This window comes from Lactuca sativa, chromosome 9, assembly GCF_002870075.4.
Source record: "Lactuca sativa cultivar Salinas chromosome 9, Lsat_Salinas_v11, whole genome shotgun sequence".
NCBI lineage: Eukaryota > Viridiplantae > Streptophyta > Magnoliopsida > Asterales > Asteraceae > Lactuca > Lactuca sativa.
The window spans coordinates 128,828,254-128,843,084 of record NC_056631.2 but is presented as its reverse complement, the minus strand read 5'-3'; the positions used below and the strand labels follow the sequence as shown (position 1 = coordinate 128,843,084).

Below are 14,831 nucleotides of genomic sequence, written 5' to 3'. Positions count from 1 at the left end.
ATGGTATGCAGTGCTAAAATGTAGTCGGGTACCCAAATCCTCGTGAAATTTCTTCCAGAACTTGGAAGTAAAATGCACATCATGATCAAACATTATCAATTTCGACACTCCGTGCCGAGCCACCACCTCTCGAATGTAGACCTCATCCAATTTCTCCGTAGGAGAGTTATCACTTATAGCCACGAAGTGAGCACTCTTTGTCAATCGATCCACGATCACCCAGATCGTGTCCACACCTTTCGCAGTCCTGGGTAGCTTAGTGATGAAATCCAGGGTAATCTGTTCCCACTTCCATAAGGGAACCTCCAAGGGATGCAGTTTTCCATGAGGGCGTTGGTGCTCTGCCTTGAACTTGCGACATGTTAAACATCTCTCAACAACACATACCATGTCTTTCTTTCATACATGGCCACCAATAATCGCGTTTCAAATCCAAGTACATCTTCGTGGCCCCAAGGTGGATGGACAACCTCGACTTATGGGCCTCCTCCATTAAAATCTATCGTGCTCCACCCGTATATGGCACCCATATCCGTCCATGGAAGGTCATAAGCCCCCTACTGTCTGTCTCAAACTCCGAAACCTACCCAATCACCCGCTCTCTCTTGCGGTTCTCTGGTCTCATGGCCACCGTTTGGGCCTCCCGGTTGACCTCCAAGTCTGGAGTTATCATTGTCATCCTCATACATACATCTCGAATCGGGGCACCCACTGCTATGCGGCTCAGGGCATCAGTCACAACATTGGGCTCGCCCGGATGATACAAGATCTCACAATTGTAGTCCTTCACTACGTCCATCCACCTCCTTTGCCTCATATTTAAGTTGGGCTGGTCCATAATGTATCTCAGGCTCTTATGGTCCATGTAGATGGTACACCGAACACCATAAGGATAATGACACCAAATCTTGAGGGTGAAAACCACCGCCCCAAACTCCAAATCATGGGTGGGATATCTCGTCTCGTGAGGCTTCAGCTGCCTCGACGCATATGCTATAACATGACCTCTATACATCAACACAAAACCTAACCCTGCTATGGATGCATCACAATAAACTACAAAGTCCTCTACTCCCTCAGGGAGGGCTAGTATTGGGGCCTCACACAATCTCTGACGAAGTGTCTCAAATGATGCTTGTTGCTCAGTCCCCCAAACAAAAGCAGCATCCTTCCTTATCAGCTTGGTGATAAGAACAACAATCTTGGAGAAATCTCTGATGAACCTCCAATAATAACTTGTCAGACCAAGGAAACTCTGGATCTTAGATGGAGATCTCGGTACCTCCTGCTGCATTATCAACTCTATTTTGGCAGGGTCAACCAAAATATCGCTCTGGTCGATGAGGTGTCCCAAGAAATGGACCTCTCGCAACGAAAATTCATACTTGGAGAATTTGGCATAAGGCCTCTCCATCCTCAGAACTCACAGGAGCTCTCGCAGGTGCTCCTCATTGTAACACCCGGATTCCCAGGTCTATATTATGTTCCTGTATTTTGGGTTTTGTGGGGGAACTCGGCGAGTTGGCGTCTAGACTCGCCGAGTATGGTCGCGGATTGGTACGCAAGTTCACAGCTGGACTCGGCGAGTACATGAGTGGACTCGGTGAGTCTGCGCTGTTTAATGAAACCCTAATTTCCAGGGTTTGAGACCTATTTATAGGGCCTTATGGCCGTCATTTGCGGCCACCAACCCCAAAGAGAAACCCTAAAGAGACCTAGAGCGTTTGTGAGGAAGGAGAGGCTAATCTTGAGCTTTGGTGGGTGTTTTTGCAAGAAAGAAGTGTTTAAGGCATGATGAGGCTGAAGGAGGTGCGATTTTTGGTGGTTTTGAGCTCATAGAGACTGCATTAAGGTATTATTCTCGGACCTTCTTTAGTTTTGGTGTTGATTCTTTGTGTTAGGGTTTTCCTAACCCTTTTACAGGTTGATTAAGTGGTATTTTGGTCCCTCCTCGAGTTTGTGTTCTGGATCTGGACCCAAAGAGGTCCAGAGACCTTAACCTTTGGAGCTTTATGAGTCATTTTGGAAGTCATAAGCTTGGAATGTCATTTTTGGGGCTAAATCACCATTTTGGATCATTTCTATGTTATATGTGTGTCAAGGTCCGAACTTTACGTGATTATCATGCTTGGGGAGGCCAGGTCTATGATTATATGGAACAGATCTGACCTCAGAAGTTGTTTTGAGTTTGTGCATGGCATGAACTTGCCGAGTCCCAAGAACAGACTCGGCGAGTAGTATGAAGGTTGCTCGTTAATCACTCAGTGAGTGGACTTGCCGAGTTAGGGGAATGACTCAGTGAGTCAGGGAGAGTCAGGGGTCTGAGTTCAAGTTGGAACTCGCCGAGTTGTTCTTGAGACTCGGCGAGTTGAGTCGAGGTGGCCTCGCAATTCATGCCAGGTGGAACTCGTCGAGTTAAGGGAAATACTCGATGTGCCAAGAGAGAATCTAAGACAGTCAGTGGACACATGTAGACTCGCCTAGTCGCCCTTGTGCACTTGCCGAGTCGGGTCAAGTTTGACCGTTGACCTTGTTGACTTTTAGGGTTAAGTATTGTTGTATTTATGAGAGTATTACTTTGTGTGATTAGGTGGAGGCTAGATCACATTTCTTCCGAGATAGATACTTATCGAGACCGCGAGGTGAGTCTTCTCACTATACGTTACCTAGAGTGGTACTATGCGATGACCAGAGGGTCTTATGTGTTATGTATGAGATTATGTGCTATGTGATATTTGTGTGTTGTATGATGATATAGACCGGACCGGAGGGTCCAACGAGCTATGACCGGACCTAAGGGTCCAACGAGCTACGGGACTGGAGGGTCTCGCTGAGACACATCGACCAGAGGGTCATATTATAGCCTCGAGTGGCGTATGTGTTGTATGTGGTATTTTGGGGAACTCACTAAGCATTCATGCTTACAGTTGTTGTGTTATGTGTTTCAGGTACCAGTGATGAGCGCGGGAAGGCGCCGACATGATTCGTACACACTTGAGGAGTTTATGTTTTGGATTCCGGGGAGATGTTCTTGTGATAAATACATTTGATACAATATGTTTGGTGTTATTTTGTGAGTAAATGAATGTTTTAAAAATGAAAAATTGTTTTGAAAATTTACGTTGTTACACTCATGTTGTTCCCTAGACTACGAATACACCAGGATCGATGAAAACGATCATTGAACGATCTAACATAGGTCTACACACCCAGTTCATGAGATCCATGAACAGCGTCAGCGCGTTGGTGAGCCCAAAAGGCATCACCACAAACTCGTAGTGCCCATAGCGGGTTCGGAAGGTTGTTTTCTGGATGTCTTCCTCTTGAACCCTCATCTGGTAATACCCATACCTCAAATCAATCTTGGAGAACCATGACGCTCCCTGCAGCTGGTCAAAAAGGCCATCGATCCTTGGCAATGGATAACAATTCTTCATTGTCAACTTGTTCAGCTCTCTATAATCAATGCACATACGATGCGATATGTCCTTCTTCCTGACGAAAATAATCGGAGCACCCCATGGAGAGTTGGTTGGTCTAATAAACCCCTTTCCCAACAGCTCCTACAGCTGAGAGGATAATTATTGCATCTTGGGAGGTGCAAGACGGTAAAGTGCCTTGGCGATCGGTGCCACACCCGGAATCAAATCAATTCGGAACTCCACCCGCCTCTCAGGGGGCACACCCGATAATTCCTCAGGGAAAACATCGGGTAAATTACATACCACCGAAACATCAGATACAAAAGTTGACCCCTTCTCCTTAGCTCGAGTGTGCACCACATAAGCCAGGAAACCCGCATACCCATGTTGAAAACTCTGCCTTAAACTGGTGGCAGAATAGAAGGTTGATCCTGATCTAGTACCCTGACTGTAGATGGTCAGTACTCCCCCACTAGGATCTCTGATGGTAACCAATTAACGCTCATAATCGATAAGATCCCCAAATTGGCCCAACCAATCCATGCCGACAATAACACTGACATCCCCAATTGGGATAGGGATGAGATCAATCTGATAGCCTATACCAAAAATCTCAAGCGAATAGTCCCGGTGAATCTTTGAAGCTGATACAGAGTGCTCATCCAGAATTGAGACCCTCAGAGGTCGACTCAAGGCCTCCAGTGGAATGCTAAAACTGCGACTAAAAGATAACAACACAAAAGACTGACTCGCACCCAAGTCAAAAAGCACAAGTGCAGGAACAAAGTTCACAAGAAATTTACCTATACAATTAACAATATAAGAAACATAAACAAAAAAACAAAATATAAAGAGTACATACCAGCTACGAGATCTGGAGCTGCATGGGCCTCCTCTACTATCAGCTGAAATGCTCTGCCTCGAGCCCTCGATGCCTCGGCTTTTCCCTGCCAACCATTGGTGATATGAAAAACTGCTGAGGGGGGCACCTGAACCGCCCTGGATGCAAGCTGAGGACAATTGGCCTTCAAATGGCCCATCTAATTGCAATTGAAACATACCTGAAATCCCTTGGGGCGCTCCCTAGCCATATGCCCCTCCTTGCCACATAGATAACAAGTTGACTCGGACAGACATGGCCTGCTTAGTCACCGGCTATGACAGCACTGGTCTCCAGTCCTTACCCTAAGCCTCTATCTCCTCTTTAACTTGAGTCTCCAGCTTGATCTCCCTCATCCTGGCATTGGTCTGAAACTCAGCCAATGTATTGTACGTGGTATTCACCACGAACTCCCTGATGTCCCTCCTCAGAACAATCAAATATCAGGCTACTCGAGCCTACTTAGTTGATACCTGCTCGGGGCAAAACAACGCCCTCTCATGAAACATCCTGGTGATCTCGGTCACCGACTTTGTCCCCTGCTTGAGGGACAAGAACTTTTGGGCTAACCTCTCCCTCTCAACTACAGGCATAAACTCATCTCTGAACATCGCAGTGAACCTCTCCCAAGTCATCGCAACATGCTCCGCAGGCGTGTAATCAGCGGTCACAAATTTCCACCAGTCCTTCGCTCCCAAGCGAAGCAGGTTCAAGGTGAACCGAACCCTCAAATTCTCTGGACAGAAGCAAGTATAGAAACATCCCTCAACATCTGAGATCCATCTCATAGCAACAATCAGTTCCTGGGTCCCATCAAACTCAAGTGGCTTCGTGTTGGTGAACTCCCTGTACCATAATGAGTCACCCCCCTACGGTCTCGTAGCAGCAAGAGCTCCAATGGCTGCGGCAACAACAACCTCGATAATAGGGGCATAGCGTTCATCAAAAGTCTCAATCAGTGTGGTCTTGATAGACCCAAACATCTATGGAATAGCCCCTCTGATCACTGTGGCCACCTCTGCGACAATCATACTACGATCATCATCGCTAGCTCTCGACCTCCCAGGGTCACTAGAGCCTTAACCTCGGGTAAACACCATACTGAAATGCATAAGAAATTTTCCGGCAACAAGTTATTAGCACATATAACAACACCCGCAACCACCTAGGTTCTTTAGTTCCTGTGGTTATTCCCTAAGTCGCATACGGATCTAGTGCTTCCAGTAGTATGGGCAAATACTACCTTCCACACCAACCTATATTCGTCCCGAATCATACCCACAAATCCCAAAACTAACCCTCAACATAGCTGCTATAGACCCGCTCTACCGGCTCCTAAGAACCTCAATTCTTGTCTAGACACCATCTCTAGACTACATCCCTCACTACTCTGGCTCATGAGATCTCCACTGCTCCCACTAATTACATCGTGTATGTCAATCATACATAGTACCAGACTCAATAGATATTCGAATAAATGACCTTGCCTCAATCCACATCCAAACAAGGAAAAAGGAAGAAAGACTAAACCAGGCATTTTAAGGCTATAAAATCCTATCTATGTACAACTATATGACATATGCCAAGTAATTAGTAAGACCAACTTCAAGCTCATGATAAGCGACTTCCTAGGCTAAGGCATTATAGAATGACAACACATCATAATAATTCTGCAAGATTCCTTAGCCTACACCTAATTAGCATGCAAATCTGACTGTTCATAACATAATAATTCTGCCCTGTATTTCTATAACATGATATTTTGGGAAACTACTGCGTGAGCGTTGGTCGATTTTACACACTATGAGTTTTTCTTTTGTAAAGGTCCTCCTTCTTGGTAATTTTCTTAAAAAAGTTTGATTTTGGAATCCCCCTAGGGTTTATCCAAATCCCTCAAACCAGGGCTCTAATACCAAATTGTAACAGCTCAAATTTTAGACCAATTTTTTTTTTAAAGTTTCCAAAACATAATTCCACAAACAAAATTCAAGTACAAATCATCTCAAACCACAAGTATCAATGTTATCAGAGTACATAAACCATGTCTCAGTAATAAAATCCCAGTGCGTGTGTATAATCAGACCTTCGCCTTCCCGCGGTCCTACGAAGTATCTACCACATATAATCTCAACAACTGTAAGCATAAAGTTTAGTGAGTTCCCCAAGATATCACACATAACCCAACATAAAATAAACAGCTATGGGTTATCTACAACCCTGAGGCTACCAACAGTCCCCTGGAGCTAACAACATGCTCGGGAGGTTATCTGTAGTTCTTGATTGGCTAACAACATCCCAACATACATAACACATCATATCATAACACAACATATCATATCACAACATATCATAACACAACATATCATAACACATCATATCATAACAACAAGACCTAGTTGGTCATCATAATACAACTACCCTACCACACAGGCAAGAGTAGCTAATATTTAAGGTCCAAACCTCTCACGATTCCTAAAGTCCACAATCAAGCCCATTAGGGTAAAAGGACCATATTACCCTTCTCTAAATCCGAAACCCTAGACTTTGACCAAAGGTCAAAGTCAAAGGTCAACAAAAAGTCAACAGAAATCAACACTCAATGGGTACGCTAGGCGTACACTACAAATAAAATGACGTTTAGTGGCACAGAAAAAATGTCACTAAAAACCAAAAAAGTGCCACTAAAGGCCCTCTCGACCATCAGCGACACAAAAAAAGTGTCACTAAAAACGATGCCACTAAAGGCTTTTAGTGGCACTTTTTTATTGTGTCGCTACAGCCCTTATAGGTTTTAGTGGCACTTTTTTATTGTGTCGCTACAGCCCTTATAGGTTTTAGTGGCACTTTTTTATGCCACTAAAGCTCTTTTAGGTGCTGTTTGTTTTTTGCAAAAAACTGCTTCATACCTCTTAATGTTGCGCGATGCAGCACACACACAACACGTTTAATCTCGAAGTTGTTTGTTTTTTAGAAGTCTTCAGAGTAAAAAACCTATGTGCGTGTTCTGTTTGGCGCAACATTTATATTGCCTCTTTCAACCTCTGATTCTTGTTTTTTTCTTGCTGAATTCTTTATTATATGTTACTGAAATCTTATTTTACATTTTTTTCATTTTTTTTTTGTTTATTGTTGTTGGATTCTTTTTTTTCCTATTTTTTTATATTGAATAATGATAAGTTCTTGATGAAATATCATTATTTTTTGCTAAAATATTTTCATTTTTTGTTGAAATATCATTATTTTTTGTTGATATATCATAAATTCTTGCTGAAATATCATACATTATTAATTTTTTGGTATTAAAAAAAACTATTTTGGTTTATAAAATCAGTTAATTTTAATTTTCTAATATCTGCAACAGTATGTAGATGTTAAAAAAACAAGCAAACTTCTTATTACAGTCTACAGCCGTTTGATCCACCTCTTCTACTGCAGATGGTTGTAGAAATGGCCCGCAGACTTCATGAATTTTTACTTCAAAAAAAAAAGCACCTTAGGTTTTGTGGCATTATTTTTATGCCACTATATAATTGCTAAAACTAAAAAAATATGTTTTTAATGGCATTTTTTACAAAAAAAAAAAATATTATATCTAAAAATTAGTTCCAATTTTTAAAAAAAAAATGGAATATAAAATAATAAATGCAAAACACAAAACCATTTTTTAAATTAAAACTTAAGCTATATTACAACAATATTCTCTATATTTAAAACAAAAGTATCTTCCAGAAGGCATAATAAGTCTAAAATCTAAAAGTGTGCTAATAACTACTCAAAACATTAAACTATCAAAATAAATACTAGTTGAGGAAAAAACACCAAAGTTGACATGAAGATGAACTTTCTATAGTTGCTCCTCTTGTTTATCCAACTTAAGAACAATTGCCTACAAATTGATCTTTGTTCACCAGTCTATCATTGTCTATTTGTTGTGAGACAGCTTCATCAACCGTAAGACTTAGATCATATGCATGTGATTTAATAAACATTGCCAATGCATCCACATTTTCCCATGCTAAAAAATATCTATTGTTTTTTATAAAACTTGTTTCGGTAGGATGAATAATTGGAATGAAAGTTAAATATGTTAACAAATACACATAGAATAATAAAATAAATTTCAACAAAGTAGACCATTTTGTCATGTTTTTCATACAACAAAAATACTGTTTATGTAATAAATTACTGCCACAATGACCTTTTTTGTAAAAGATATTTAAGGGACAATTTATGTAACCTATCATATCAAATTTCTACAAGAAGGAAGATGGTTATATTTATCTGAAAATTACTCAACTCACAATAACTCACAATGTAGTTCTTAAGATACAAAAAGATAAGTAAGATGCAAACAAACACGATCCATTTAAGTTATCGTTATAACGTTTTCATAAAATAATAATAATTTTTTTTATAACATCTTAGATAAAAATACATGTAGGTCATACATAATTCTCTAGAATGAGAGGGGCATACTTGTCCAATAAAAGGAAATCTGAAATATGTACTCATATTGGCAATTCGTCTGAAAGGGAAAAAAAGGAAAAGGGAAGCATACAATAAGGAAGAGTGAAAAAGAAAAGGGATGGTAATAGAAAGAGAGAACGTATGGTGGTGGTGGTATTTGTGCTCCCTTTTTTCTTGCTTGGAGGCTAGCCTAAAATTAGAGTTAACCAACCAAATAACAAGCATGATGTATATTGAAGTTACAATGACCATTTAAGCTATAAAAATTAGAGTTAACCAACCATATAATCTACTACTACATGAACCATTTATGCTACAATGCTACAGAAACTGTATAATTTCTGATTTCAACAATTCTTTTGATCCTAGTTTAACTTCATTAAAATATGATCAATATAACTTTGGTAATTTTGATAGGATTTAAATATGCAAAAGTTGGTTGCCAGTGATCATGTTTTAGCCTAAACTTCTTGTTTGTTTCTATGACTTCTTTTTTTAGAGTATTGCATTTTTTAGAAATTTATCCAAACATAGTAGTGTACTTTCACTGATTTTAGAAATCTATCCAAACATGGTAAATATTTCACAGCATGATGCCTTTATATGAGAAAAATTAAATGTACAATGATGCTATCCTTGCCTATATTTTCTAAATAATGATGTATTAGAAAGAAAAGAAAGAAAGAAAGAAAGAAATAATACTATAAATCTAAAGTCAGTTTTTTACCTGCGGCTTGACCTGGAAGATAGAACGAATTCTTGAGCATGGGCTTAAACAAGGGCTTCACATCTAAAATTTAATAATTAAGAAGAAATAGCATATTAGAACTCAAATAGGAAAATGGAGAACAACAAATTAGACGAGAAAGCTGGAAATCAGTTAAAAAGTTACACCTAATAGCATGTATTGCATTTTTCGGCGGTGCGGAGAGCGAGGGAGGGGGTGAATGGTGGAATTGCAGACATAATCTCTTCAGGCATTTCGTCAAGCAATTGTTGTGCATCTCTAAACAAACAAGATATTAAACTAATATTAAAAAATATTCTTGATGGGGAAAACCTATCATTGATTGTACGAGGATACAAAGGAGTTACGGAAAACTGAATGTGATTATGATTTGCATAGAAGAATTATTTGAGCATGATAAGCGAAAGTGGAACGAGGAAAACTTCATTATGTACCTGATATGGCGATGCTTGGGTAGAACACAACGGAAAGCAATGGTAGCAGGCAGCGGTGGCGAGTTGCGGAGGTTGAGCATTGGCGACTTGTGTAGGTTGAGTGACGACGATTTTAAGGCTACAGACATCACAATAGCGATGATGATGGAGATTTGGGATTTAAGGCGCAGGTGGAAAACAATGTGATTTTGAAGCGTGGGTGACTGGAGGTAACTAGAGGGTAATGGTGAAAATGAAAATTTTCAATAAGAGGGAAACAAAGTGTATAGCGGGATTTTGTAATGTTTGGGGAAAACATTTTCCCGCTAGGAACAAAGGTTTTCTAATTTTTGGGATGTTTTTCTCATACACAATTATTTGTTTTTATATCACGATTTTATTTATCAAACTAGGTGAAAACCCGTGGGACCCATGGATGTTAAAATTAAATAGAATTTAAAATTTAATTATGTAATAAATAATATATCATTAAGTTAGAAAACTTATATAGTATTTTGAAATAACTTTTTTATTTATAAGTATTTAATTGCACAAAAAATTGTAACTATTTAACTATAAATGAAGATTAATAAAATCTTACTTTTTACTGGTTGTTAATCGTTCATGGTGATTGCACGTTATATTAATACAAATTGTTGTTATTTTCATCTGTTTTTCTGAAAATTTTACATTGATTTACTGTGTCATGTGTTTATTTTTTAGGCTTACTGACTATAACATTGAAAGCCGTTCAATGCTACTGTTTTTGTTAGGATATTTTCTCTATTTTTATTAAATTTGTAAACTTTGAGAATTTAATCACAAATTTAAATCCACATATTTTATAAAATATATTGATTTATATAATGCAACATAATTTTAAATAACTACCAAAAAAACCCAAAACAACATCAGAATTGATTCGATACAAAACAAACTATATATGTATGTAATGAAATTAAACTAAAAAAAATACAATAAATAATTATAAATAAATAAATTTTATGATGGATGAAATGTGCTTTAGTAAAAATGAGTAAAAGATGCTACAAAGAAGTTGCTTATAAATTACGAAAAACTTCCTTATAAACAACATTGGAAGTTTTATTGGTGACTTCCAAATACAGTGACATTGAGGTGTACAGACCTATATAAAAAAATAATTTAATTAGTATGGAAAAATATGATTCAAAATAATAAGAAATTTAAATAAACATCATCTCACTGTAAGTTGCTAATAGTCATCTTTATGTAATGCCTTGATGGATTAGGATTTCTTGTCTCAAGTGGCCTGAATGAGACAATTTGCCCAATAACATCTACAGAATTTTAATTAAAAAAAAATATATAAGATTAAGTTAAATATGTAAATACTAACATTTATAATAAATTACACAAGTTATAAAAGTGAATTGAATAAAATTAAACAACTAACCAAAAAATGAGCCTCTTGGGCATTTCTGTTCGATGATAGAGTTAAAATCAGCAAACACAAAACCATTAATTGGACCAGAAAAATCATCACATTTTTTTACGATACTTTTCTAATCCAAAGTTAAGGTTTGTTTGTGGCCGGTAACACTAAAACCATTTTTAACAGCCGCCATGTTTTGTTTTAAAATGATATAACTTTCACCTTCCTTTAAAAGGTCACGAAATTTGGAAAAATTTTGGTTGAAAACACGAGATTGGTATTTTGTACCGTGTTAAAACAAACAAAAACAATTATTCATTGAAACAAATGTAATATTGAGTTGGTTTAAAAAAAAATTAACCAACCTCCTCGTCCATGACGATCATTTCAATTGCTAAAACCTGGTTATTTTTTATAAAATTCCAAATCTTTAACACTCGTAGTTTGAGATGCGAATCATCAGCAATAACTTCAATGTCTTTTAGGTATACTTTATTGCCGATTTCCTGCAAACAATTGATAGAATATGAAAAATTATATCCATTTTACTGTTTTCATTTAAATTGAAAACATATTAGTGTTGTAGTGAAGACCATGAGAAGCAATAGTACCAAACAAAATCCAAAATCACACATACAATAAACATATAATTTTATTGAAACATTTATATTTAATTGGTCTATATGAGTGTTTGTGTGGATATATATTTTTGACCATGGGCAAAAGGGTCATTTTTGTAATTATTGAGGTGCTACACAAACAATTAAGTAAGGCACACCAAATGTCACAGTACCATTAACTGGACCAGAAAAATCATCACATTTTTTTACGATACTTTTCCAATCCAAAGTTAAGGTTTGTTTGTGGCCGGTAACACTAAAACCATTTTTATACATTTGGTGTGCCTGACTTCCAAATATAGTGACATTGGTACTTATGAATTGTAATATTATATTTTTTTTAATAACCTTGTCATTTTTAAGTTAATATCAGATTGATACTTTCATTTCTAAAGAATGAGCTTTTCAAAATACAATGTTACAACAAAGAAATAAAAGTGTGATGCTATAATAAATAAATCAACAAAAATATGTTGCCATTTCTTGTCAATTATATAATGTCTTAATGAGGAAAATAATAATAAGAAAATTTTTTATTCAATTTGAGTTTTAAGGAAGCCATGACTGAATAACTTGAGAACCTAAAAAGATGCAACAAACTTTAGCAACCAACTCTTAAATACATAGCACCAACCAACACTATAACAATGAAACTGACTGGGAATTAGGAAGTAATCACCATAACAACCCCAATGACATCGAGCATCAGAAGACATTTGTAGAGACACAAATACGATGTACATAAAAAATTTGATGGGTATGCAACCTCTAATGATATGAAGTTTTATATTTTTAAACATGTAACTTTAAGGAGTTATATATAAACGTGATAAAATAATTTTAGAAACATGGTTATATATAAACTATCATATTTCAATCTAAATTAGCAAGGTTTACCCCTTAATGCTCATGCAATATGATTCGTTTGTTTTGAAAAAAACACACCATAATGAAAGGCTACAATGTGCAAGTTCTAAAAAAACAAATTGAAATATTATAATTAATAGCTTAGTTAAAAGAAAAAAAAATCAAAAACTTATAATACAAGTAAGTAAAGAACACACCAAACAAAAGTAAATCAAAAACCTTATTTAATGCATGCATGTCTAATTATTTGCAGCTTCCTTAAATGTTTGTGTGTGCTGAACTACATCATATAAAGATACTAATGTTAATCATACGATCTAAATCAAAATCCTATATAGTTAAAAACGATTGTTACCTCAATTAGTAATGTCAAACTCCAATATGAAACCAAAATTAATACCGAAATACTAAAAATGATCTTCTCTCCTAGTTGATGTTGTGTTTCCCTCTTTTTTAATGTCAAATTATAGAAAATTGAACAGCACCAATGTCTTGCTTTTATTCACCGTCATACTGATCTACCCTATTTTTGAGGTTTTACAATTTGTATCTATACATAGTAAAAAACCCCAAGATTATAGTACTAACGGTTATTGTCGGAGTTCAAGCAATTAACATTATAGCTAATAAATTATGTTCTTTCTTTTGCCACTGAAACCACATGAAATATGTTCATTTTGTATTGATATTAGTTGATATGCATATTAATTAATAATATAATCATAATGAAATATATGAATTCCAAAACATAAAAATTTCCCATATCAATCACTTTTTTGCAAATTTCATTAATTCTACATATTTATGTATTAATATAATACAGGAGGTTAAACTATACCTTTTATATATGCATTCCCAGGCTTCTTTGAACTCCAATGACTTCATACAGACAGATAAATTATCGAAGATTTGTAGATCTATAAACAATATTGATTCAATGAAACAAAGATTAGAATCAAAATGTCCATGTTTTTTTTTAATGTAAAAAAAGAGCAACCCAAATATGCTAAAATTCATATACATGAGGTAATACAACACAAATCAACATATATCAATTCCAATGTAATCGCAAAATTTAAAAAAAAAATAGAATGATATATGTATTCATTAAATATTGTTTGTACCTTATTGAACCTCTTCTCCTGCAGCAGTTCCCCCTCTATCTCCATCAACCTAAAAGAAGAAAACCAAAGACCCTAAGTTATGCTCATATAAATAATATTTATATTGAAACCATATGAAATCAAACAATGGAATGAGTGAAGACATAATTCAGATTTACAACTTCGCATTTATCAAAAATAGTCTTTGGTGTTCAGATCCTTTGATTAAGGGCACCGAAGAGAAGTTACTATAGGATCCTTCCCTCCTCAGCCACGAAAGACTACTATCATCTGCTCTCTCACATTTATCTCTTCAATCAGGAAAAAAAAGATAATCTGGACATTACATCGAGCACCTGGTGTGCACAAGCAACATTATCATTATGGATTCAAGTATGAGTTTTCCTTTGTTAACACAAAGAAAACAGAAAAACAAGAAAATATAATAAATTTACCTATAGTGGTTTCATGTTTGATATCTTCTGGCACAAAGATTTGTTTAATTAGTTTTGGTTGTGGGAAAAAGATTGAAACTCTCTCCATGTAAATCCTGAAAAATATCAAGGAACCTATCCAAAAGCAAAGCATCATACTCACAAGATTTCTAGACGGTGTCTACTTCCATCACATCTGTAGCACACACACATAAACCAGAACACAAGGTCGATGTTTTACTTCTTTCTTTTCAGCATTGAAGAGTCAAATTAAAGCTACAACATAGGAAATCGGAAGAAGAAAAGGAAATGAAATTTGTGATTTGGTTCCTCATATCAACGTCAGTGACACATAATCCCTGATTTTGTGGGATACATTGACAATTTCATTTGATTGAAACCAATTTAAAAGGATAGGATACGGGTGTAAAGAATTTAAAATAAGAGAAGGGTAAAGCCGGAA

At 36.5% G+C, this 14,831-nt stretch overlaps 1 protein-coding gene and 2 long non-coding RNA genes across 3 annotated transcripts; all 3 read right to left on the bottom strand.

Moving 5' to 3' along the window:
* Positions 1-3,917: 3,917 nt before the first annotated feature.
* LOC111909549 (uncharacterized) lies at positions 3,918-4,462 on the bottom strand. The gene is made up of 2 exons (XM_023905347.1): positions 4,285-4,462; positions 3,918-4,225 (listed from the first exon to the last, which is right to left on the bottom strand). The coding sequence occupies exons 1-2, from the start codon at positions 4,460-4,462 to the stop codon at positions 3,918-3,920; spliced, it is 486 nt and encodes a 161-aa protein (XP_023761115.1).
* A 3,483-nt stretch (positions 4,463-7,945) lies between these two features.
* Positions 7,946-10,259, bottom strand: LOC111909552 (uncharacterized). Its single transcript, XR_002856233.3, has 3 exons — positions 9,952-10,259; positions 9,664-9,775; positions 7,946-9,559 (listed from the first exon to the last, which is right to left on the bottom strand). It is a non-coding gene; the product is annotated as an uncharacterized LOC111909552 (long non-coding RNA).
* Positions 10,260-10,938: 679 nt separating this feature from the next.
* LOC128128728 (uncharacterized) lies at positions 10,939-13,721 on the bottom strand. Its single transcript, XR_008226739.1, has 4 exons — positions 13,670-13,721; positions 11,710-11,850; positions 11,156-11,249; positions 10,939-11,077 (listed from the first exon to the last, which is right to left on the bottom strand). It is a non-coding gene; the product is annotated as an uncharacterized LOC128128728 (long non-coding RNA).
* Positions 13,722-14,831: the final 1,110 nt, after the last annotated feature.

Bases quoted from the DNA above. Each gene is read 5' to 3' on its own strand.
- LOC111909549 (XM_023905347.1), bottom strand. From the start codon at position 4,462: ATGGGCCATTTGAAGGCCAATTGTCCTCAGCTTGCATCCAGGGCGGTT. The intron at 4,226-4,284 runs GTATGTACTCTT...TTAATTGTATAG, and splicing joins AGCTCCAGATCTCGTAGCTG to GTAAATTTCTTGTGAACTTT.